This window comes from Dicentrarchus labrax, unplaced genomic scaffold (genome assembly GCF_905237075.1).
Source record: "Dicentrarchus labrax unplaced genomic scaffold, dlabrax2021, whole genome shotgun sequence".
Lineage (NCBI taxonomy): Eukaryota > Metazoa > Chordata > Actinopteri > Moronidae > Dicentrarchus > Dicentrarchus labrax.
In genome coordinates, this window is record NW_026136714.1 from 1,298,721 (window position 1) to 1,322,497 (window position 23,777).

Below are 23,777 nucleotides of genomic sequence, written 5' to 3' on the forward strand. Positions count from 1 at the left end.
AGATGTGTGGGAGGGAGAGTGCTATGTTTTCCAGGAAAAAGGGAGGAAAGGACTGGGGTGTATATGGGTTGCCATAGCACTATATAAGGGAGGGGGAGAAGAAGAAGAATAGTGGCATTTTCATTGGGAGGATGGAAAGGGGAGGGGTTCAGAAGAGTGCAGAACCCCCATAAATAAAGCTAATGAAATGGCAGTTGAGTCTGGAGAGAGGTGGAATGGCTGGTTGGGTCTTACCCACTGTCTGATTTATCCTCAGTGTCCCTGTGAGCACAGCGGGGAGATCCATTACCTCACCTCATCAATAACTTCCCATGGACAGGGGGAAAAGGCCTGCTTTCCACGCCGACACCCACCCCAGGGACCAGCTCAGAAGGCTCACTCAGTGGGGGAGAGGAAGCCGGTGTAATGTAGTCACACATAGAGAGCAAAAAAATAATGTCTGAGGTTGGGGGATGGGGGTTGCTTTAGGGGAGCCGTGCAGGGGGGGGTACATAGTCAGCACATTGCAGCGCGATCACATGCATATGCATCTGGTAATTGATGCATTCGCCATTTCCCACACGGACATGGTGTCTTTATTCGGTGGGTGGATGGTGAAAAAAGATAAGCGTTCATTCTTTGAGTCAGGTGACGCAGGGAGCGATCATCAAAGAGAATGTCAACACACAGACCGGGCCGATAAGGGTAATTCATAAGCAACGCTTTCCGTAAACTAGAACAGGTAAGATTGTGATGCACTACAAATAGAGCAGGTTTTTTTTTTCTTTTTTAAACAATCCTGGGGGGACTGAAAACACACAGGTGCAGGGAAATAGTTCTTTACAGCCAGTATAGTGGGATTAAAACATGACAAAGATAATAAGGCCTTGGAAGTATTTTACATCAGGAATGAGGTGAAATGTCAACAGAGCTTATGGTCCAGAGGGAGTTGATAACAGTACAGAGATAAGAATAGAGTGCAATAGCAGATACTGTGACTGAAGTAATCTCTGTCACACACTCTCTCTCTCTCTCGCTCTCTCTGTGTGTGTGTGAGAGAGTGATCTTTCATGTGCTTTTTGCAGTGAGATCACAAGGTAGTGGCAGTGTCTGTGTCAAGGCTGAGTAAGACACCCTGAGGGAAGGGCTTTTCAGCAGCACAGCTGAAAGGGAGGAAGCTCGATCACACAGAAAGACAGAATAAAATCACTCCACACCTCCATTTTTCTTCCCTCAAACTGGATTGTAACTTTTTTTTTTAGCTTTCCCGAGAGTGAAATGAAGTTGTAGATGAATCTCTCTCCTCAAAGCTAAAGCCTCTGTTCTACGTCATCTATCTTCTCTGTGTTGTGAGGCAACATAGTGAGCCGTAGCGGAGGGCATTCAGAGTTTAGTTCCCCGCTCGGTACTCAGCCGTGCCTTTCAACAAGCAGACAACCTGATTACATCTCACTGTCAGAAAGGAGCAGAAGGAATCTCCAGGCGTGGAGCTGGAGCTCTTCGGTGAATTGCGGCGGCCCAAGACTCAGACCCTGACAGGACAATGGAAGACTGGGCTATTTTTAAGCTGCTCCGCTGCTACACAGATTTAATAGTTCCACTCGCAGCTGTAGGTGCTTCTACAGTGTTGTTGCTCCGTGAAGATCAATCGCTTAAGTATGTATTTATTTTGGCCGTGTAGCACAAAAGAGACAAAGAACGCGAGCTATGATACATACACTCCTAACGGCTCAAATAACACTGATATTGTTCCTGGGCTGTCAGACATAATAATAATACTTAATGCTGCAAGCAGTGAGGATCAGATCACCATCGCCATACAAGGTTTACTTCCTGTTACACGGGCATGTAGATGTGTTCATGGCGGGACTCTTATCAGATATGTGACGTTTGGTGGAGATTGGACCTCTTCCTGTTTCAATGGCAAAGCGTCGGAAATTGGACGCCAAGCCACGGCGATGTCGTTTGACGCACGGTCACAGACAGCGTAACATTTAATCATGAAAGTCTTTAAGGTGCACTGACTCAATGTGAGGCCAATCGGATCAATACCCTAGGTGCAGTTTGTTACAATACAATGTGCTAAATTCAAAATGGCCGACTTCCTGTTGGGTTTGGGGTATCGGTCCAAGAGGCTTTTTTGTCGGTCTGGTCATGATACATGTGCGTACCGATTTCCATACATATTGGTAAAACGTGCCTTCAGTTTTATCAGTTTCCGAGGGTGTTGCGGGCGCCAAAACTGCAACTCTTTTGGAAGCATGTTGTGTTGCTGGGGCCCTAATAATAGTAATAATACATTTTAACACCTTTAAAACCATAGTTACAGCTAAATACAGACAGAATCCAATAGAATAAAAGCATTAGACATTAAAAGTATAACTAGGCCAAACTGCTGCAACAGGCTGATGATGGTGGCCATCAAAGTACAGTTATTCCTGAAAAATTCAGAGACATTTATTTTATTGTATTTCTTTTGATTTGAAAATGTTAACAGGCATTAATACAGTGAGTGAAGTATGAGCATGGTCACATTTAGCCATGCTCATATACTACATACATGTTAATACACAGTAAATACTTTTCACATTATATGAAATAAATGACATATAAAGTGAATAAAACTCCTTCAACATCAGAAGAAAACGCGGGAGCATGTTGCTGTTGACGTCCTTGAGGAAGAGGGAGATATCCTATTCAGCAGCTTCTGTCTGAGCTCTGCTGACACCAAGGTCAAAATGTACACAGCCCTGCCCGGGAAGGAGGGAAAATAGTCCATCAAACGCGCAGTGAACCGTCCTGGAAAGCGTTGACGCAGGAATACAGGGTCCTCTGAGAATAGAGGCCGCTCTGTAAGCATCTACAACGCTCCCTGAGCATTCACACTGTTCCCATTTCCACCAGACCTGCAACAACACTTGAGGTGCATTTGCAGAAACGTTTGTTGTGTCTTGCTCAGAAAAAAAACCGCCCATTAATAGATCTAATGTGCTTCAGATTCAATGTGAAATAAACCCACCGCGAGCTGTTTATGTGAGTAAAATCAAAACCTTATTTTGACAGTATGTAAATTCCTGTAAAAACAGCGCGTTGTTCAATATGACAACACACATCAGAGGCCATTATGTGGTAGAAAGACAAAGAGAAAGAGAAAGAGAGAGAGAGAGAAATAATAATAAAGGCGGTGGAAAGAGATGAGTGGTCATCGTAAGAGAGTAACAGAAGAAGAATTTAGCCTTCGACTGCCAAAGCTAGTGAGTCACATCCGATCTGAGAGATTCTTGTCAGATGTGGGAGAGTGGGAGGCGTGTGTGGGCTGCAGAAATATGATATAGAAGCGCCAATCCAGCCCTGCGAGCGTTTTTCTCTTGAACACCCAGAAATGAATCCATCCACCTTGGAAAGTCCTCAAGGCTTTTTTCACACTGAGAACGCAGTGTGTTCGCAACAGAGGCTTTTTGAGAGACAGAGAGGAGACTGTGAAGAAGGCCAACAATACTGTATATGTGCTGAAAGGACTCGTGTACGATGCACATTCACTGTTTTCTTTCAAAAGAAAAACTCAATGATCCTCTGCTTATAGTCCTGTCTCTGTGCTGGTGTGTAACTTGACAACGGCGGCTACAGTTGTTGCCTCGGAGCAGCTCTGCACTCACTGACCTCTGCAGTCACTGTAAAGCTTCTGTGTGTAAATCTTTAGAAAAACGTTAGTAATGACTCAGTCCGTAGCATTAGCTTTGTACAGTCACATCATTTGTTGTTGGCTGCAATCAACAGTTTATCGTAATACACAAGTTAGCATGGATCACGTTAGCTAGTGAAGTAATTTTCTATAGTTGTTACGGACTCACTGACCTCTGCAGTCGTTGTAAAGCTTATTATCTGTAACTTTTTAGAAAAAGGTTAATAATGATTCAGTCTGTAGCTTAGGCTTCCATCACTCTTGGCTAGTAGAAAGTAACCGTTGGCTTTGTACCGTTATTGTTGGTTAAAATCAACACTGTTTGTCATAATACATAAGTTAGTATCATCATCCAAAATATGTATTAATATTATTATTATTGTTGAATATTTAGCTACTTTGAGGTGGGTGTTTGTTGTTTGTAGCTAATGTTAACTAGTGTTGCACACTGTTGAGTACTTGGGAACGCACATACATATTCACACATCCAGTCCACTGACAACCGAGAAAGTTGAGGAGGGTGTAATTAATTTCACTTATTGGCAATAAAAAGTGATTAAAACATAGAAATAATACGTAAAAAGTTTCAAAATCTTACATAGGCTACTTAACCTTTAAACTACCGTAAAACTTCTAACAATAGCCCGGGCGTTTATTTGCTTAAATCACTGAACTCCCCCTGCCTTTATTTGGGACAGGCCTCTATTTGGGACAGGCCTTTAATTCCTTTAGCACAAAACTAAACTAAACTCTAACTGCTGCTTCTCTTGAGTTTTGTTCAGCAAATTTGACAACTAACATGATGATTATGATGCTTCAGAGTTTTGTTTCCTTCTTTCGGTTTTACCGTGTTACTAAGACAGAATGAATTAACGTTATACTTTGTTGTTGATAGTTTTCGTAACATATAGTGAACGATTGAATTGTGGAGAATCTATAACTGATCTAATGATGTTCATTATGTTCATATTGACAGAAGTTTAAACATTTATATTTGTGTAGGAGATTGAAACGACTAAAAACTTGCTCAAGCAGGCGACCCGGTGGGTTTTAAGAGGTTTTATACATCGAGATAATTTCTATAAAATCCAGACCAGCCCTCTATTGTCTATTGTCTATTTATTTGTCAAAACGTGTAGCCACACCAGGCTTTTAAAAGAGACCTGCATCTATTAGGGACCCTGCTTTTATTGGAAGTTTTACGGTATTCTAAGTGTGAACATCCCTATTGAAAGTTCACCTCTATCTCTTCCAGTTTCCTCCTGTCATTAATTTGAGAAAAACGTAACATCCTTTTCTTTTAATGTCTCTTTTTTTTATCTCATCCATTCACTGTCTGCGCCCGCCCAGAGGAGCAGTCCTCATTTTGATCCCCGGTAATGATTGGTGCCCAGCCAGGTGGCAATAATGTGCCCATTCTACTGTGTTTCCTTCCAGGGGTCAGGGGTGCTGGGTGATTAACACACAGGATGTGACCTTTAATCCACTAGAAGCTCCTTGCAGCATTAATCTCTCCCCCCCCGGCCACCACCTCCCCTCCTCACCCACAGCCAGCATTCAGCTCTGATAATGGCATGTTAATTAATGACGCTCTTTTGAGGTGGCGTCAGCCGGCACTGGAAGAGCTGGTTAACACTTCACACATGTTCTCAAGCATTCAAGTCACCTCTAGAATATCAAATGCAGACGTGCACGCTCGAAACTACCACCACGTGACGGCCAAATGATACATAAAATGTCTTCCCTGGAGCACAAAATGTCAGCTTTGTATCGGCTGAAGAACGGCAATATTTATCTATTATCTCACACATACCGGCAGAGCTATGAATGCATGTTTTATGAGGCGAAATGTCAGCCATGTTTCTCTCTTCCTGTCCGCTCATTATCTTCCCTGTTGAACACAAACACACACACGCACGATCCACGCCAAAGGACCCCGGTTTATACATATTTTAATCAAATATTTACATTTGCATGTTGCAGTATTCCCTGTTGATGTTAGAAGAAGAGACAACCCGGCGAAGGCCCGGAGTTTTGTGTACATTGGATGAGTCGGGGTGATATGGAAGAGAGGGAAAAAGGCCGGGCTGGTCGCTGTCTGGGAACTGTGACAGGATTTATGGATCTCTGTGCCTCGGAGGGGAGGCTGCAGCATAGTGTGTGTGGGTGGGTGATGATGGGGGTGATGGGTGACACTGCCCATCCTCCACCCTACTCTTTATCTATTGCAATGACTGTTTATAGCAACAATATTGCTAAAGTTGTGTATAAAATAGATGTAAAAGTTAAAACCACATTGCCTTAAGCAATGTTCTGTTTGTGCTATACAATATTACATAATCAATATGTATAATAATGATTATTGGATCAATTCCAGATGTACGTTGTGCTTTGAGCTAATGCTAACAACTACATGCTGACATGCTCACAAAGACAATGTTAATATTTAGCGGGTATCATTTTTGCCTTGTTTAGCATTTTTGTGTCGCTGATTAGCACGCTAACATTTATTATGCTATGCTATGTATTTTTTTAGCTGCAGCTTGTTGGTTAGCTAAAATTATCCAAGCAAACATTGTTGGATTACTGTAAAACTTCCAATAAAAGCAGGGTCCCTAATAGACGCAGGTCTCTTTTAAAAGCCTGGTGTGGATACACGTTTTGACAAATAAGTGCAGGTCTCCAATAGAGGCCTGGTCTGGATTTTATAGAAATGATCTCGATGTATAAAACCTCTTAAAACCCACCGGGTCGCCTGCTTGAGTGGGTTATAAGTCGTTTTGATCTCCTACACAAATATAAATGTTTAAACTTCTCTGCTGCACATCATTAGATCAGTTATAGATTCTCTACAATTCAATCTTTCACTATATGTTATGAAAACTATCAACAACAAAGTTTAACGTTAATTCATTCTGACTTACCGGTAACACGGTAAACAAGAGAGACGGAAAACAACCTCTGAAGCATCATAATCATCATGTTAGTTGTCAAATTTGCTGAACAAAACTCAAGAGAAGTAGAAGTTAGAGTTTAGTTTAGTTTTGTGCTAAAGGAATTAAAGGCCTGTCCCAAATAGAGGCCTGTCCCCAATAAAGGCCTGTCCCGGCTATTATTAGAAGTTTTACAGTAAGCAATGTTTTGTTTTAAAACATGTACAACACAATATTATGTAATCACTAATATCTATTATAATTATGGATTAAAACCTAACACACATCTTTCCAGATGTACTTTGGCACAGCTGTGCTTTGAGCTAATGCTAACATTGCATGCTAACATGATGTATATAGTAACATAATAATGTGGCTCTAATGAGAAACTTTCTCAATATTTGGACTCTCAAAATAATTACTTTATGATACTAAGTCATTATTTTGAGACAATAATTACTGTACTGTGATTACTTACAGAATCCTGTTTGTTTTTGTCACTTTATCTCCCGTATAAAAGTGTCCAAATAACTCTAAATTAAGTCTTTCTAACTCCAGAATATAACCCATCTTAAAGTTGTTGTTGCTAATAAACTTTATTCAGTATGTGGCAAAGTCGCAAAACTTAATCACAGTTCAAGTTTAATGTCGTGCTTCGTTAAATGAAGTACGGCATTAAATGTGTTTTAAAATAACTAATAAAGAGACAATAAGTAAATATTTTATATATATTAAATATTAAGTGTTATCAAACAGCCCAATCAAATAATAAATATATTAAAGTTTGTCACATGAACACTTTACTGATTTGTACCCATCCAGCTACAGGACGACTGCAGCCCAAACTCAATATGATTCTTCCTCCTCCTCCTCCTCCCCCTCCTCTTCCTCCCACAGAGCCACCTCCCTTCACCTCCCCCCACAGCCGCTCTCTCTCCCTCCAGTCTTTACACTCGGTGGTTTGGGAGGAGCCGGGCCTCCCCTCTGTAACTTCCTGGCCGGAGAGCTGCTCTCCTCTGAGACCAGGGCCTGGTCCCCCAGCTGGCGTCTGGGTCTGTGGACGGCAGCCTCCACCAGCAGTGGAGAAGACACAGGACAGGGACCAGAGGGGCTAATAATGAAATAAAATAAAACTAATAAACTAATAATTGTATTCTTCCTCAGACTTCTCGCGGTAAAAGGAGAGAAAATACTCGACTTAATTCATCAGAGGAACATAAAAATAATTCAATTTGGATGATTTAGCTGGAGGTGTTATGTGTTTTTTTCTTTTTGGCCCCCAAAAAATCCATTAATGAAGCAACTGAAGGTACTAATAAAGTAATATTAATACTTATTACTCCCTGCAAACAGTAATTAATTCCATTATTACTTATATTACTTTTCTGCAACTCCCTAAAAAAATTATTATAATAACCCAAATTAAGATTTATGACGATTAAAATCCAGTTTTCTTAGTTAAAATCAAAGTAATTGAATATTTCCAGTCGCTGAATATAAACTAGTTTCCTCCATGATAAAAAAAAATGAATCAGAGGATGTAATATTAATATTATTATTAATATTATTACTGTATATTTATTAGTAATTAGTTACACTACTAGTAATTTGGGGACGCCTTACTGCCCAACACTGATGGTTTTATTAGCTGAATTAGTCTATGTATGATGATAATAACCCCTCAGCATAGATCATCATCTATATTTATATGCTTGTTCTGCGAATAATGATTATTTTTGTTATTGATTAATCAGTTTTTGTCCATAAAGTGTCAATGAAAAACTCAATCATGAAAATTAAAAAAATTAGTTTCCAATCATATAAACCAGATAAAAGCAGCAAATCCATCACATTTTAAAATCCTAGAAGAGGGAATACACTGATTATTTGCTTGAAGAAGGCCTTTTAATAAATAATAAATTATTAATAATAACAACGTATCGTTAAAGGCGCTGATGTGACTTACGTTGGACTGTGAGAGGGAACTTCACCTGGATGCAGGGAGAACATAGAAAAGGGCCCTAATAATAATAAAGAGTTTAAGAGCTCTAATAAGTCACACTAGTAAGTCACCCCTCCCCCTACTCTTCCTCTTCCTTCTTCGTCTGTCTGCCCCCCCCCAAAAAAACCACCCCAAGGCCCAGATACTGGACCCCACCGCCTCATGACATAGCAGTACTTGTGCATGTGTGTGTGTGTGTGTGTGTGATTTATGTGTCTTGTCCAGACTCAGTGGGAGCCGGGACCCCCCATCCTCCCCCTACACGCCCCAACAAAGCTCTCTCAAAATGTGTGTGTGAGACGTTTCGGGGATTGGGGGGGAAGGAGGGGAGGTTCCCCTGAGAGGCAAATAGAATTAAGGAGCCAACTTGAGTCGCTGAAACTATGCTATAGCTCCTCAGCTGACAGCAGGAGCTGCACACATACACACACACACACACACACAAACCAGGGAGTATTCACTCTCACAGAAAACCTGTTTTTCTTTCTCATACCTGCACATTTGTACACCCGCTGTGGACGAAGACTCAGTTTAACCGCTATTCCAGCCTTAAAAAAACCCATCAGAATGCATAATTTCCAATAAAACACACACATGCTACTGTACATAATCAATTAATAAAGCATATAAAACACACACACACACACACACACACACACACACACACACACCATCAGCACTTCCTCTGGCATTAATCTCACACATTTATTCTGGTCAGTCCACTTGCAGGCAGGAATCCACCAGGACATCTCATGTTGCATATCAACACTTCCATTTGTGCAGTGTGAGGCTTAAGTAGGTTAGAGGCAGGCATGCACGCTCCCGCTTTCGTCTCCGTGCCCCGCAGGCAGTAAACGATTCTGTCAGAGAGGCTGCTGCTCGTTATCGACATGCTTGCAGGCTGGAAGCTGTGGGCAAAACCGCGGCCCGGCTCCCGCACGTAGCAGTGTGAGCCTCTGCAAACAGCCACGGGTGATCGAGGACATTATGGATCAACTACCATGCATAGAAACATACAGTCAAACAACCCCCCCCACCACCACCACCACCACCACCCAAAAGGCCTCCGCAGTGGAGTGAGTCAATATCGATTTGAATATAAAGTAGCACGCGGGAATTTAAAGTTGTAGTTACACGAGTGTGAGCTCCAGGTGGGGAACAGGTTTCACTCTAAAGTACAAATGTCCGTCTCACTGTCGCCATATTGGGGTAAGATGGGTTTCTTCCCCGAGTACATTACAGCTTTAGTTTAGTGTGCTAACATGCTAACATTTGATAATCAGCGCAGTTCAGCTGGTATTCGGTCTTAAACCTTATTTCAGTTCATCGTAGGGGGAGCATGAGCATGTTTACCACATTAAAGACAGTTTAAAAAGCAGGGCTCACACACTTTTACTAATTTCTTGTCTTGTCGGTAAGCCAGCTAACTATTAAATTATTTATATTCCTCTTAAGACATTTTCTTTTCTGGAGTCCAAAGCTAGCCGATCCAGAGAGGCTCAAGACTAGCTGGACTAAATATAGAGGAAAAGGTGCCAGTTCAGGACGAAGGACGCACATTTTAATTGATGCATTATTGGCGACCTGGCGCTAGAGGAAGAGTCACCAAGAACCATGAATGTGCACCCAAAATGTACCAGTCCATGCAGTAGATTTTGAGATATGCTAGAGCAAAATCAGGGCATCACCAAACTCATTAGGGTCCATAATCTGGGGATATTTGGCAACCCATCCGACAGATGGAAACTGAACCAAAATGGCTGATGATATGTCACCCCTCGAGTCGCGGTGCTAGCGTGGCTAAAGGTGCTAATCTCTGTTGGAGTCTTTCAGGTATTCAGGAGCAGGTATGTTACTAGATAGTCTGTTTATGTGTCTGAATCCTCAGGCTGGTAGCTGCCCGGGGGGGGTTGATGTGATTAGACCAGAATAACAACACTCAGATTAATGACCCCTGTTCCTCTGCATTACTCAGACCCAATATTGTATTTGAGGCTGGAAGTGTGTGTGTGTGTGTGTGTGTGTGTGTGTGTGTGTACTGTATGTCAGGGTAAGTGAGGCCCCTCACAAACCCTGTGACATTTACACTGTTTTTTTTGGGGGGGGGGGGTGGTTTATGGAGCGAAGGCAGCTGACTTGTATGATCCATGTGTTGCACCTGAGATGTCTGACTGGAGCTCCCTCCCTCCCCCTACCTCCCACACCCTCCCCCTCCGGGCCCTACATGTGACGGTGAACTCCATTATCTCCCACCGACCAACCTCCTCATCTCACACACATGTTTCCTATCATGGTTGGGACATTCCAGGCGTTGCCCGGCATTCCGCAAAAAAAGATCTATCACGTACCAGGAACGCTCCGCTAGAAGAGGATGAACCGCACCGAGGAAAGCTACCTGGATTTATGTTTGTGTGCAGGATGGAGTAATTAAGGTTCACATGTTCAGCTTTTTAATTTGTGCTCCTTCTTTGTGTCTTTTGTCAGATTGCAATCTCAATTTACAGGTGCATACCGCCACCTACAGCACCGGAGTATGTAGAACCAATCTACTAAAGTGTAGATAAGTCAATAATAAATAAATACACAAACAAACAAACAAAAAAAACAATATTTTACAAACCAATCCTGTTTATTAAGCAATCTATAAGCCCTCTTTTTGCTTCCCAACCTTACAAACTGAGACATTTAGGGAAACCTCTATAGTGGCTGATCACTAAAACACTACACATTAGACTAAAACATAACGTTTAAAAAAACTACAATAACCACAAATAATGTTGAGTTAACGCTGCCTAATATTAACTAAGGAAAAATTATAAAAAACACTAATATCAAAAAACATAATTGTCAAAGAAATAACAACAAAACTCACACTATAAAACACTACCTCCCCCCATGTTGCAGGTGAACATGGTACAGTCCAATTCTCAGTTCATAAATGAATGAACCGAATAATGTTACCCCAAATAGAAAACTACCTGCTGTATTATGAAAGCCGTTATTTGTTGAGCACAAACAAATAAAAAAGAGTTACAGCCATGTGCTCAGTGTGTGGCTGCAGCAACCCTTTATATATAATATATATGATTTATACCTGCCAGTCACACATGTTTTTCTCCTGTCCTCTCCTTTCTGTGATTCGCTCTCAACAGACGGCTGATTTCTAGTCCTATGACCTCTATTTTTTGGTGTCCCTGAAGATTTTTACCTGCTTCACTCTTCAAGGAGAGAAAATATTACCGTTTTCGCCTCTCTTGTAGCCCGCGGGCGTATTTTACTTCACCGGAAGGATCGAAAGCCTCCATCTCCACATTCTTGGCTTAAAGACTTAATGTCTTCTCTATTCTTAGAGAAAATTAAGCACCGCATTAGAGGGCTGCGCCGATAACTTGGGATCCTTACCTTACCTTTGTTAATTCTATCTCTTCTTTGGAAGATTAATGTGATTTATTTGGTTTTACAGAGCACACAGATTTATTTTAAATGCAGGACTTGGTGTGCGACTGGTTGTGCAGCCATTTATCACAAACATTTTATTTCTTTCTTGTTGTTTTTCTTGTATCTCTGTTTTTTTCCGTCTCTTTTTAAATTCTTTTTTGATGTTTTTTAATGTGACATGTTGTACTTTAAGTTGTATATTGTCAATGATGCTCGATTGTAGTCTTTGAGTGTGTTTTTTAGCCACACTAGCAGCATAACTGGGAGCAACATTTAATCAATCAGTTGGTCACAATATGGATTTTTTTCCAGCTGATACAATAACCGATAATTACCTGTCTCTTATGCATACCGATAAGTTCACAGCCTGTAGTTTTTACACACCTGAGGGTCAGAAAGAGTGAGCAAAGATAGATGATAATAAAATTAATAACAATAATAATCCATATCACTGATTTAACCAGATATAACTGACGTCACTATTGTTTACAACAAAAAAACAGTTTTTTTCTAGTAAAGTACTTTAAAAAAACTTCACAAACATAAATACTATCCAATGTTTTGCACAAAAATAAGTTTTTTGGCTATAATTGAATTATTGGAATAAAACGTGATATGAGTTTCCTATTATAATTAATAATTTACCTGTAATTACATTCATTGTCCCCAGAGGATAGAGCTAGTGAAAGTGGTAAACTTTAAGCAAATCAGTGCTGATCAGATATGGATCCAGATTCTGTTACTGCGTCGACTATTTCTCTCCTTAAAATCGTTTCAATAGATTTGTGCATAACTTTAAGACTTAATATAATTTAAACCGGTGAGTTATATAAACATTCACCCCCTGTACAGTTGTCATGAACGAGGAAATTAGCTTTATAGACCAAAACTGTTTTTATACCAGGCTGTAAACGTGTTTGTTTCTGCTGTAAAGTCGTGCTTTTTAATATGAGGCTTTATGGAGATTGACTCACTGCTGGAGCCAGCCTCTAGTGGCTGTTAGAGGAACTGCAGGTTTTGTGTCTTCCGTTTTGGAGAAAGTGGTAGGTTGCTTATATACACACAATGTTTGCATGTATATTTTAAGGTTTTTTAAATAATTAATGACAGGAAGGGACAGAGATAAATGGGGAATTCCTGCAGCCTCCTTAAACCCCTAGGTTACCCCATATTTCTGCATTTTTTTTCCCACAGTGTAATCCAGCCCGACATAATCTGACCCACAACACATACTTCTTGTGCAGAGCAAATGCAGCTGATCCCATGACGAAGCCAGAGGCAATGCATGGTATGTAAACAATGACTCACCTTTAATAACCCTAAACATATACATTGCCTGTAGTCAAATGAGCTAAAGTGAGGCTAAAGCACTTCCTCAACTCCCTCTGGACATCACGCCAGGAGCAGAAGGCTTTTTACACGATGTACATCATGAGAGGAGGAGGAGGAGGAGGAGGTGGTGGAGGAAGAATCTGCAGAGCCATCCGTGGGGGCGGATCAGGACAAGATCAATGGGAGTGACAGGGAGTGCAGGAGGCAGCAGGAGATTCAAAGTAGGCCAATAAATAACATCCTAGTGAGACAGCAACTGCCCCCTCCTCAGCCGCCAGCCCCGAACCCACTGGCCCCGCCGACTGGGCCCCCTTGATTACTGGCCTCCGAGTGGGGGGTGGTGGAGGCCCCCGGCTGCACAATACTCCTCTCACACGGGGCCCTCACTCACCTCTTGCCTCCATTTGTTGGACATTCATCTTTCAGCATGTGTGTGAGTTTGTTTAGGGGGTGGGGGCTTAGTGGAAAGATGGAAGGGGTGTGTGTGTGTGTGTGTGTGTGTGTGTGTGTGTGTGTGTGTGTGTGTGCAGGAGTGGGGGGTCCTCCATGTTTTTTACATCTTCTCTTCCCCCCCTAACACTCACCCATCCCCCTAAACACCAGTCTGTATGCTATCTGGCCCCTCATTAGACCACTAGGCCCTGTGCTGTGAGTTGGGTGGTTTTACACATTAGAAGAAGAAAAAGACACATTTGATGATCTCTGATTTTAGTTTTAATGTCTGTTTATATGATACAATACTTTTTATTTACAGTTTTAACAATACTGTTACTAATTAATTGTTGAATAGGTGTGTGGTTTTTCAAAATAATGGTCACTTTTAGAAAGAAACAGATCATTATACTTCAAGGCAAATCACTTGACACACATTTCTGCTTTATTACTACGCTAGACAAAGGTAGATTCAAGGTGCTGTACAACAGTGGTTCCCAACCTGGGGGTCACTAAAGCTTCATGAGGGGTCGCCAGGGCCTTTATTGACTTTAAGGGGTGTAAGAAAACTTTTAACAATATACACAGAAAAGTAAATTGTGGAATAGAACAAGATTCAGGGACAAGAAAACATTGAATAGGAGCCTATTATGTCTGTATGATTGTTAAAAATGATAAAAATACATAATACAGACAGAGAATTGTATAAAAAGTTACTTCAATTATAAAAAGAGATACAATTAAGAAAGAGAATAAAAATAAACAAATAAAAGCACAATAACAATAATAACCTTGGAGTTTCAAAACATTTAGGTAAAAGTGCTTGAGAAGAGCAGAGTTTAAACAAATTTCCCCCGGGGATCAAGAAAGTATTTCTGATTCTGGATTCTGGATTTAAAAACTGTAATGGTTGCGACATTTCTTTATAACAAACAATGGTTTTGCAGGTGACTCGTTACCAGTGTAACTCACCCTCAGACCATCAGGCAGTTGTTCCCGGCGCTGTGCTGCATAGTTACTAAAAGCTGCTTCTCCTTGTTTAGATTGGACCCTTGAAACCACCATTACATTTAAAGTTAAATTAAAATGTTTGTGTTAATTAGGGTAAAAAATAGTCCAGTATTTGACAGAAATCTTGCTGTACTTTAATCTCCAGGTGAAGAGCAGCACCACAGTTCCACAGTCATGTGACATTGGACAGGTAAATATCAGGGCTGTTTATTGGCACAAACACAAAGTGATGCAACCATTTATTTATTTTGTTCTTAAAGGAATCAATACCAAATGAGTATCAAAGTATCGATCCTACATGCTAGAGGTTTGGCTAAAAATTGGATAGCTGTTGATCTGATCGATCTGTTGGTCCATCAACTTCTAGACTGAAATATCTCAACACTTACTGGATGGATTACAATGGAAATTTGTACAGACATTCATGGCCCCCAGAGGATGAACCCTACTGAATTTGGTGATCCTCCGACTTTTACCAGCACGGCCAGCTAGCTACAACTTTAGCTAAGTGATTGGTTTCATTGACAGATATAATTGGGTATCATCTGCATAACAATGAACAATATAGTGATTCCTGCTAATGTTGCCTAAAGGAAACAAGGTGAAAACAACTGGTCCAAGCACAGAACCTTGCGGAACTCCGCGGCTAACTTTGGCGTGCACTGGAGGATTCATTGTACAAACTGGGATCAATCTGATGAACAGGATTTAAACCAGCTTAGCGCGGTTCCTTTAATGCCAATTAGATGTTCAAGTCTCCATAATAGGATGTGATGGTGTCGAATGCACCGCTCCAACAAGATAAGTACAGAGACATGTTCTTGGTCTGATGCCATTAAAAAGGTAATTTGTGACTTTCACCTGTGCTGTGATGCACTCATAATGATAGATCCTTAATAAACTAGTTCATACTTATTCCTTTGATACGCATGTAGTGTCATGGAAAAACTGGGAGACATTCTCAGTATTTGTGGCTGTTTGGCACTTTCGGGTCATTATTCATAAAACTCTTAACACTACATCACAAGAACTGACAGCCTCAGACTGTAACACATCACGAGTACTGAGGAGAAGATTATGATTCATGCTCCAAGCGAGGATAGTGGATACATTTAATTACAGTGGATGACTGAATTTGGCATGCACCTGGAAAGGGGAAACTATAACCGAGGAGTTCAGGTTGGGAGACTTGGCTTTCTTCCCAAACCTCAGTAAAGAGCATCTAAACATCTCTGAAGCTCAGACAGGACAGGAAGAGGAGACCATGTGAGGGCGGAGCCAGACGCTGTACACATTCGGGGCTTAGGGGAGCAAAAGATTCTCAAGTCATTATAATGAGAAACTTATCAAAATACTGAATAAGTATCACATAATAATGACCTGGCAATTAAGAATTTAAGTGTTATTTTGTAAGGTTTAACCTATGATACATTTATTTTAATTAGCACAGTAATACCTTTTCCTCTCCACTAATACCTTATTCTGTCTAGCTACTTAGTGCTAACACAGTAATACTATATCTTGTCTTGCAAGTTAGCACAAGCATAGTAATACAATGTCTTGTCTAGCTACTTTTAGGAACTTTTGCTCCATTCATGTTGGTGACTGATGACACAAAACTTAAGTCTAATTTTCAGGGTTTTTTATTTGAGAAAACATTCGGGGCCGGAGCCCCAGAAGCCACCCCCTCCCCATCTCCACCCCTGAGCGAGGTTACCAGCCAAGGTTATCGGCCAAGACCGAGAGAGAAGACCTGAGATAACCCCCCACCCCCCCCACCACCTCTTTGAGGTTCACAGCCACACTCGCTTACATGACTGTCATACCACAAGACGTTTGCGTGGAAGATGAGAGCAGCCGAGCGAAAAGTGAGCTGACAGAAAGGGAGAGGACGAGGCGAGCGGGGAAGACAGACGAGAGAGAGAGAGAGAGAGAGAGAGAGAGAGAGGGGGTGAGGGAGATTCAGAGAGAATGAGTGGGAGGTTGGAGCCGAGAGTGGCAGACTTACACTGTAGATCTCAGTGGTACGTTTTCAAAGTGCCGAATGACACTTCCTATCACTATGTCGAGGGAAGTGGAGCGTGTCAGCTCCGGTGCTCTCACCCCATCTTGCATGCAGAGCAATTACCACTGCCCCCCCCCACACACACACACACACCCACCCACCCACCACCTACCCCCTCCGCCTACCGTGCAACACCCTTCCCGCCGCCACCCCTTCACAACCATCATCCCCCAGCAATTGGGTGAAATCAGCCAGCAGACCTGTGACTCATCATTTAGAGTAAAAGGCCTGTCCTGTATTCGCCTCAGGAGCCTCACCGCTGCTTGAGAGAGGCTTAAGGACCACATGGGGAAGGACTTAGGGGGAGCAAAGTCGCCTCATTAATGGGTGGGGGGGGACATTTTCTAACCTGGAAGGTGTCTGTTGCACTGAACATTTGACTGAGGGTTGATTAAGGGCTCCTACGGCTAATTAACTGTGTATTCAGTGCAAGTCATTTATTTAAAGCTGCAACGAGGAGCTTTCATTTTTGTATGATGATTCTGGCGGCGCCCCTGTGGAGAGGAAATAATGTCAGCTAACATCCCGACCCAACACCTTGACACTTTTAGTTGGTTTTATTGTTAATTTGTCACCCATCTTCAGGTCATATACAGCACAGGCTGCGAAGTAAACATGATTTCTGACAATACTAACATTAAAATACAGACAATATGCTGGTTTTTGCCTTTCATTTCTATCTTTCTGTATCTTTATTATGTGTAAAATGTGTATTATTGATGCATGTATGCCATTAACTGATTATTATTGAGACTGTCAACCATTTACCTGCTATTGTACAGTTATTAAACATCTTTATAGTGTATATGTTGATCATATTCTAGATTTCTATGATATTTTTTTCATCATATTGTCATTTTATTGTATATTTTTAGATCTCTTTTCCTGCTCTTTACACTACCGTTTCCCCTCCGCGCTCTTATAAACATCACATGTGCTAACACAAAGCAAACCGCCCCACCAATGTGTCTTTGCAACCAGAGTTCACACGCTGCTCATTTAGTGGCATCAGGTATTAAATTTAGCCTTGTTGTCCTTGTTGTAGGTTTTAAAAGGGAAACTGAAGAGCTGTATTTGGCAGTGTGTGTGTGTGTGTGCTACATGAACCATTGTTCCACCAGCCCCGTGATTTGCAGTAAAGGATGGGGGGGGGTCGCAGTGGGTTGCCATGGAAACCTTTCAGTATAGATGGCCTGTTTCTTTTTTTTTTTTTTATCCCAATAGCGGTGATCATCAGCATCATTAGCAGGGAGCCCCCCCAACCACCACCAACCCCTCTGTGTGATCAGCGGCTGGCGAGGACATTAGAGAGAGAGTGATAGACGGGAGGGTTTGGCCCCGATGAGACAAACCTCACCGGCCTCCTTTGTACCTGGATGCTTGTTTTCTTTCCCCCCGTGGCGTGCATCTTGTTGCCTTCAGCCCTGCTCGTCTCTCAGGCAACAACAGAGCCCACCCCCCCCCTCTCTCGCCGTGTTGATCTCTCCGCTGTTGTACAGGTTGAATCGCCTAACCTCCTCCCCCCATGTTTCCAGAGGCTGTCTTTCACATGGCCTTCCTCTGCTCTCGTTCACGGCTCTGTGCAAATGGATAAAAAACACAACAAGCGTTGAAAACTCATCCCCCCCCCCAACCCCGGCTCACACGCTTGACACCGTTCAGAGGCTTTTTAAAGACCCTCCCGAGGTAAACACTCACATGGTGGGGGAAGACTGGCGTCTGAGCAGAAAAGATGAAACCGACTCTTGACAGCTTGAGCAGCTCTCACCCTGCACCGCTTACCCTCCTAATGCGTGACTTTTACAATGGAAATAAAGATATCAAAATACAAGTCTGCACTCCAAAGTGCTGCCATAGGCAACAGGGCGGGGGGGGGTTCAACTTCGAGCTATAAACGTCTCAGTTCTTGGATCAGAGGTTGCTGTTGCTCCTCTGATTTAAAATCTGTTTACACTCGTGTATGAGAGCTGCACTACCTCCAATCTGCTGGAAACTTTAAGAATAAAAAGGTGGACAAGTGGAGTGGCTGCACAAGTGTTTACATTACCTGTCCTTATTCCCTCTCTCCTCTCTCTCTCTCTCTCTCTGTCTTCCCATCAAACATTCACAGATAGAGGAGGTGTGAAACTGCTGATGAGATGTATGAACTGAAGCGGTGATTCATCCGCTCTCCTTTAACCCTGAACCATGAAGAGCTCCTGTGCTCTGAAGTCTGCCAGCTGTTCGTCCCCGCGGCTCTAACGAACGTACAGAATCATTACAGCTTGTCTCGTCTTGCAGTAAATAAAGAAAAATAATCCTCCATCCATAACCCCTGGTTAGGTCGGCCAACAGATTTTTTGAAATGAGAAAAACGTAATTGGGAAATGACTGACCTGTTTTCTCGTTTTGAAGATAAAAAAACCCCAGAAATTAAAGCAATTTGTGACTTTAAGCAGTGCTGTCTTTGTGCTATGATGTCAGGATTGTGAAATGCCCGTTTTCCTTCGTTTTTTATTTTCAAAACAAAAAAAACTGAAACCAGATCGTTCTTTCATATTGAAAATAAACAGAAAACGAAAGAAAACATTGAAAATGAAAAACAAAAAAAGGCCTGTTGTTTGTTCCCTATATGTATAAATGTAGTCAGGAAACAGCTTATTCTTATTATTTCTTTTAGTTTTTAGATTAAAGATTAAAAAATCCTGGTTGCCGTTTTGAACATAATAAATGGAAAATTAAAAAATGACCTGTTTTGTTCTCCGTACTGATAAAAATGGCAGATTTTGGTTCCATTTGAAAACAAAACTCTGTTGGCTGTAAAGTCCACTGACCTGTTTACTAAAGACAGTTTAACTAAAAGAGGTTGAGCGAAGGGATGCAGTGATATTCGGGCCAAGAGGAACCAGCTCTGCCCATCTGCTCATCTCTCGGCCCTCTCTTCCACCTCACCTCCCTTGTCTCACCCGTTTAGTGGTGAATGTGGACCGGCCACCGAGTGCCAGCAGAGAGGAGAGAGTATGAACCGAGGAGCAGATGGGAAATTTCAATGAGCTGGAAAATCCAGACTTCTTCAGAGAGTGCGAGGGTGTGAAACTGGTGCAACAGTGCCCCCTTGTGGATCCACTTAGTTTAGCAAGCTGTGTAAATTTAGTGCATTTTGAGAGATGTTCTAATTTTCCTGTTAAAGGGTGTGTTTGTAAAGGGCGAGGACCCGAAAGACAAATGTTCCTAATGTGTTGTGGGGGCGGCTACGGGGGTTAATCCTCCGCTCCTTAAGATCGACTCGCTCAGCCGATACACATTCGCCAGAGTCAGCAGTTGGCCCGGCAGAGCAGACACTGCTGAGGGAGGCGTTCCAGTCCTTCCTCAAGACCGCCTAAAGGCAAGATGCTTAAAATGCAACTGTCAGATGTTTGTGTGTCCAGGTCCAGATTCCTCCAGGACTCGGTGACAAGGCTGCAAAAACAAAAACAAAAACAGGATCGTGGAGACGAACCAGCGAACGCGTTTATAAGAACTCACAAGATTTCCCAAAGTACTTACAACGGATTTAATGACAAAAAAAAGGGAAAAAAGATGAATTTGTGTATAAAAACAAAACACTTTATTACAATTAGGCTGAAAAAACCCAATGAAAACACGACTACTTTACAAGTACAAATGTTTTTCATTGATATTTACAGTTTTTTTTTCTTGACATCAATAAAAAAAGACAATTTATGAGAAAACACAAAATACTAAAGTACATGTTTACAGTGTATCTGCGGCAATAAAAAACAAATGACTAAAGGAACGTGCATTATTCTCCATTCAGTATCTATAGACAACAAAGGGAATTAGACATAAAAGGGACTATTTATGAATACACTTATTCTAATGGACAGCACATTTCCCAATGCAGGATTACCCACAAGCCTCAGCCTCACGTATTCTGTTGAGTAACATTATAATCATCACTTTGAAGGCATGACTGTCGTTTGATGTGTTGGGCAGTAGTTGAAGGGGATCATTTTTTATTATTTTATATTTTTTTAAAGTTGGTGTGGTAATTTCAAGAAACATTCCACATTTCAAAAACAACAAATAAAGAGTTGAAGTAACGACGTCGACTCAGTAAAGCTAAATTATGGATCCCGCCAGGATTCTGGGCCACGATCAGCTGAGCACTGGAAGGGTTGTGTGTTACATCAGATCGATGGGAAGAGTCTCTGGGATCCATAAGAACGCTTCAGCACTGAACTGTACTGCGGAAAAATCATGAGTCAGTTTCATTAGTGCGCGTCTTCCTAGCTGCTCCCCCCGCTGGGCTTGGCGGGCGTTTTGGCCCTGATGCCGCCCTGGCGAGCTTGACCCTTGGTGGGCTGCTGGGGCTGAGTGGACTGTTGCCCCGGGGACTCGGCGGCGGAGGGTGCGGCGGGCTGCTGGGCGGGGCTGTGGGGAGGAGGCGTCTGGATCTGGGGCGACGTGGCCGCGGTCACCACCTGCTGCTGGATGATCTTCTGCTGGACCACCTGGGCGGTCGCCGTCCCCACGGGGATCATCTGCACCTGAGCGGGAGCAGACGTGGTGGCCTGGGTCAGAGTCACGGTCTGGGCCTGCATCTGAAGAGACCACGCAAATACATATTTATCTGGTTTTACAAAGAGTTAACAAACTCAGGAATCTGAAACGGTCCCACCACGAAGCTGCGAACGCAACAACTACAGCAAATCCAACCAGTCCCCAAAATTCTGCATGAGCCTTAAATTTTGTCCAAAAACTGCAACTTTGCTGTAGTTTCCTGGGCAAAAACAACGAGCCATACGTCTCCAAACTCACTTTATGGTTTCTAATGTTGAAGATTCAGACCATGCAGACTATTTTTGCATGTTATGCATACTAACATTGCAGTTGAATCATTTTAGGCTGCAACAATCTCCAATAAATCCAGAAAATTACTGGAGGGGCTGATAAAAGCATAAAACATGTGACATAAAGGCAGCCGTATAGTTCAAATGATCAATTAAAATGATAATTCTAAGCCCGTTTTCCCTCAGGCAGGCAGTTCCACGGCTAAAAGCCCTCAGTAACGTTTAATCTGAAGTATAAAAGCTGCGCCTGAAGATGTGAGACGTCTGCAGGGACACAGTTAACCACGAAGTGATGAGCCACTCAGACGTTATGCAAGAGTCGTGCAATCGTTTCTTTTGTCAAATGTGCTTCGTCGAGAATGTGAGACAGATCGGCAGAGGTTGTTGTAATTCACTGTAATAAACTAGACTTTATAAAAAGAAGTAACTGAAACAATATTGTGTACTTACTTACAAAACTTTTAATTTACAAGTTTACAGGAAAAGTTTACTTTAAATTTAGTCAATGATTTGGTGCATTTGTTTATTAAGAGACAATGAGTTTGTATTGTAATAACCTTGATAAATAACCCCCGCATTATAATAAAAAACACTACCGTCTGTGATAATTTGTCCCTAATCGTGCAGAAGTGGGTGAGACGAAGAGGAGTTTTAGTAGTTTGATACATTATCTGTACCGAGTACCTGCTCAATCCTCTCCAACAGGCTGGATAGAGTCTGTGGGATTATAAACGGGAGCTCGTTCTGTCCAGAAAGCAGCACTCTGCTATAACTTCATGCCTTTACGTGCATATTGTTGGACAAAAAAAAGGGTAAATAATCACTTCAGGTTGCAGTTAACCTCCTGAGACACGATGAGTCACGTTCCATTAAACTTTATTATCTTATCTTTAATATCACAATTCAAATCATATCCGTAACGGGAGCGGCCCTGACGGAGCGCCGAACAGAACTTCGGTTTATACGGAGAGCAGAAACAAACTGGTAATTAAGGATTTAATATTCACTCATGCTGATTAATGGGGGGGCTCGGCGGGCGGAGCCGGGGAGATGGATGTATGGATGTACTGGGTCTTGATTCCTGGTTGGAGCTGGGTGGTGGCAGCGTAGGTGCTGCGCCGCTAGAAATATCTCTAAACACACGGTAGGAAACCGACTGTAGAGAGGATTTTAAGAACATCTGATAGAAAGTGAATTCATAAAAACCAGTCGTCGATAGAAGATCCTAGAAGTTGAGGAGCCCGAGACACCAACCTGCTGAGGAGAAGACACGATCTGTTGGATGTTGGCCCCGGTGGTTTGCTGCGGCACTAGCTTAGTCACCTGACAGGAGAAGTAAATCTCATAAACACACAAATATTCATCAGCAAAGATCTGTTTTTAGTGAAGGTCGACTGCCACTGAGGACGTACCATGGTTGCACTGTTTTTTGGAGACATGGATGTATGGATGTACTGGGCCTTGATTCCTGATTGAAGCTGGGGGTTGGCAGCGTAGGTCACCTTCTGCTGCTGCTGGGCCGGCTGGGCCGCCTGCACCGTCACCTGCTGGGTGCCGATCTAAGGGAAGTAACATAACTACAGTTAAAGCTGTTTTATAAATATATATGAGATTGAAAACATTAATACAGCAGAAAACAGCTATTCTCCATATAAAGACACAGAGTCACATGGTGTGTCTCTCTCCCTCTGCCTGTGTTGTATCGCAGCCTCTCTGTGGTTTGTTTCCATAGCCGGTCTGCTCCGACTGAAACTGCTGTTTTTATCATCTACGTCGGTGAATTAAGGATTTATTTCCACCAAACCAGAGTTGGTGATTGTTGGAAACACTAACAGAGATGCTTTTAATGAGTTTTATTCTGTTTCTGTCATTCTTTGAATGAAGTTCCAATGTTATGATGATGGTAAAACAACTGTTTTTGGTTTCTGGTTATAAAAAAGGCAGAAGCACTGTTAGTGGATCTACTTGGAAGCATTTATCCCCAAGGATTCACTTGTTACGGGTTTATTTTCACGAAACCAGTGTTTGTGTTTGTTGGAAAGACTAACAAAGACTGTTTTTGGTGAGTTTT

General features: G+C 42.1%; 1 protein-coding gene and 1 long non-coding RNA gene across 7 annotated transcripts in view; one reads left to right on the forward strand and one right to left on the reverse strand.

The window, feature by feature from the left end:
- Nucleotides 1-633: 633 nt before the first annotated feature.
- Nucleotides 634-19,514, forward strand: LOC127376425 (uncharacterized). Its single transcript, XR_007887513.1, has 3 exons — nt 634-721; nt 13,229-13,322; nt 18,985-19,514. It is a non-coding gene; the product is annotated as an uncharacterized LOC127376425 (long non-coding RNA).
- Nucleotides 19,515-20,392: 878 nt separating this feature from the next.
- ep400 (E1A binding protein p400) overlaps nt 20,393-23,777 on the reverse strand; it is a 29,635-nt gene continuing 26,250 nt past the window's right edge. For 5 of the 6 annotated variants that reach the window (XM_051423322.1, XM_051423324.1, XM_051423320.1 and 2 more), the window contains 3 exons: nt 23,119-23,265; nt 22,961-23,029; nt 20,393-21,457 (listed from right to left, as the gene is read on the reverse strand). In XM_051423322.1, coding sequence (XP_051279282.1) covers nt 21,143-21,457; nt 22,961-23,029; nt 23,119-23,265 — 531 coding nt within the window. In that variant the 3' untranslated portion in view covers nt 20,393-21,142. The remainder of the gene's footprint in view (nt 21,458-22,960; nt 23,030-23,118; nt 23,266-23,777) is intronic. The other variant, XM_051423321.1, reaches the window with a different exon arrangement.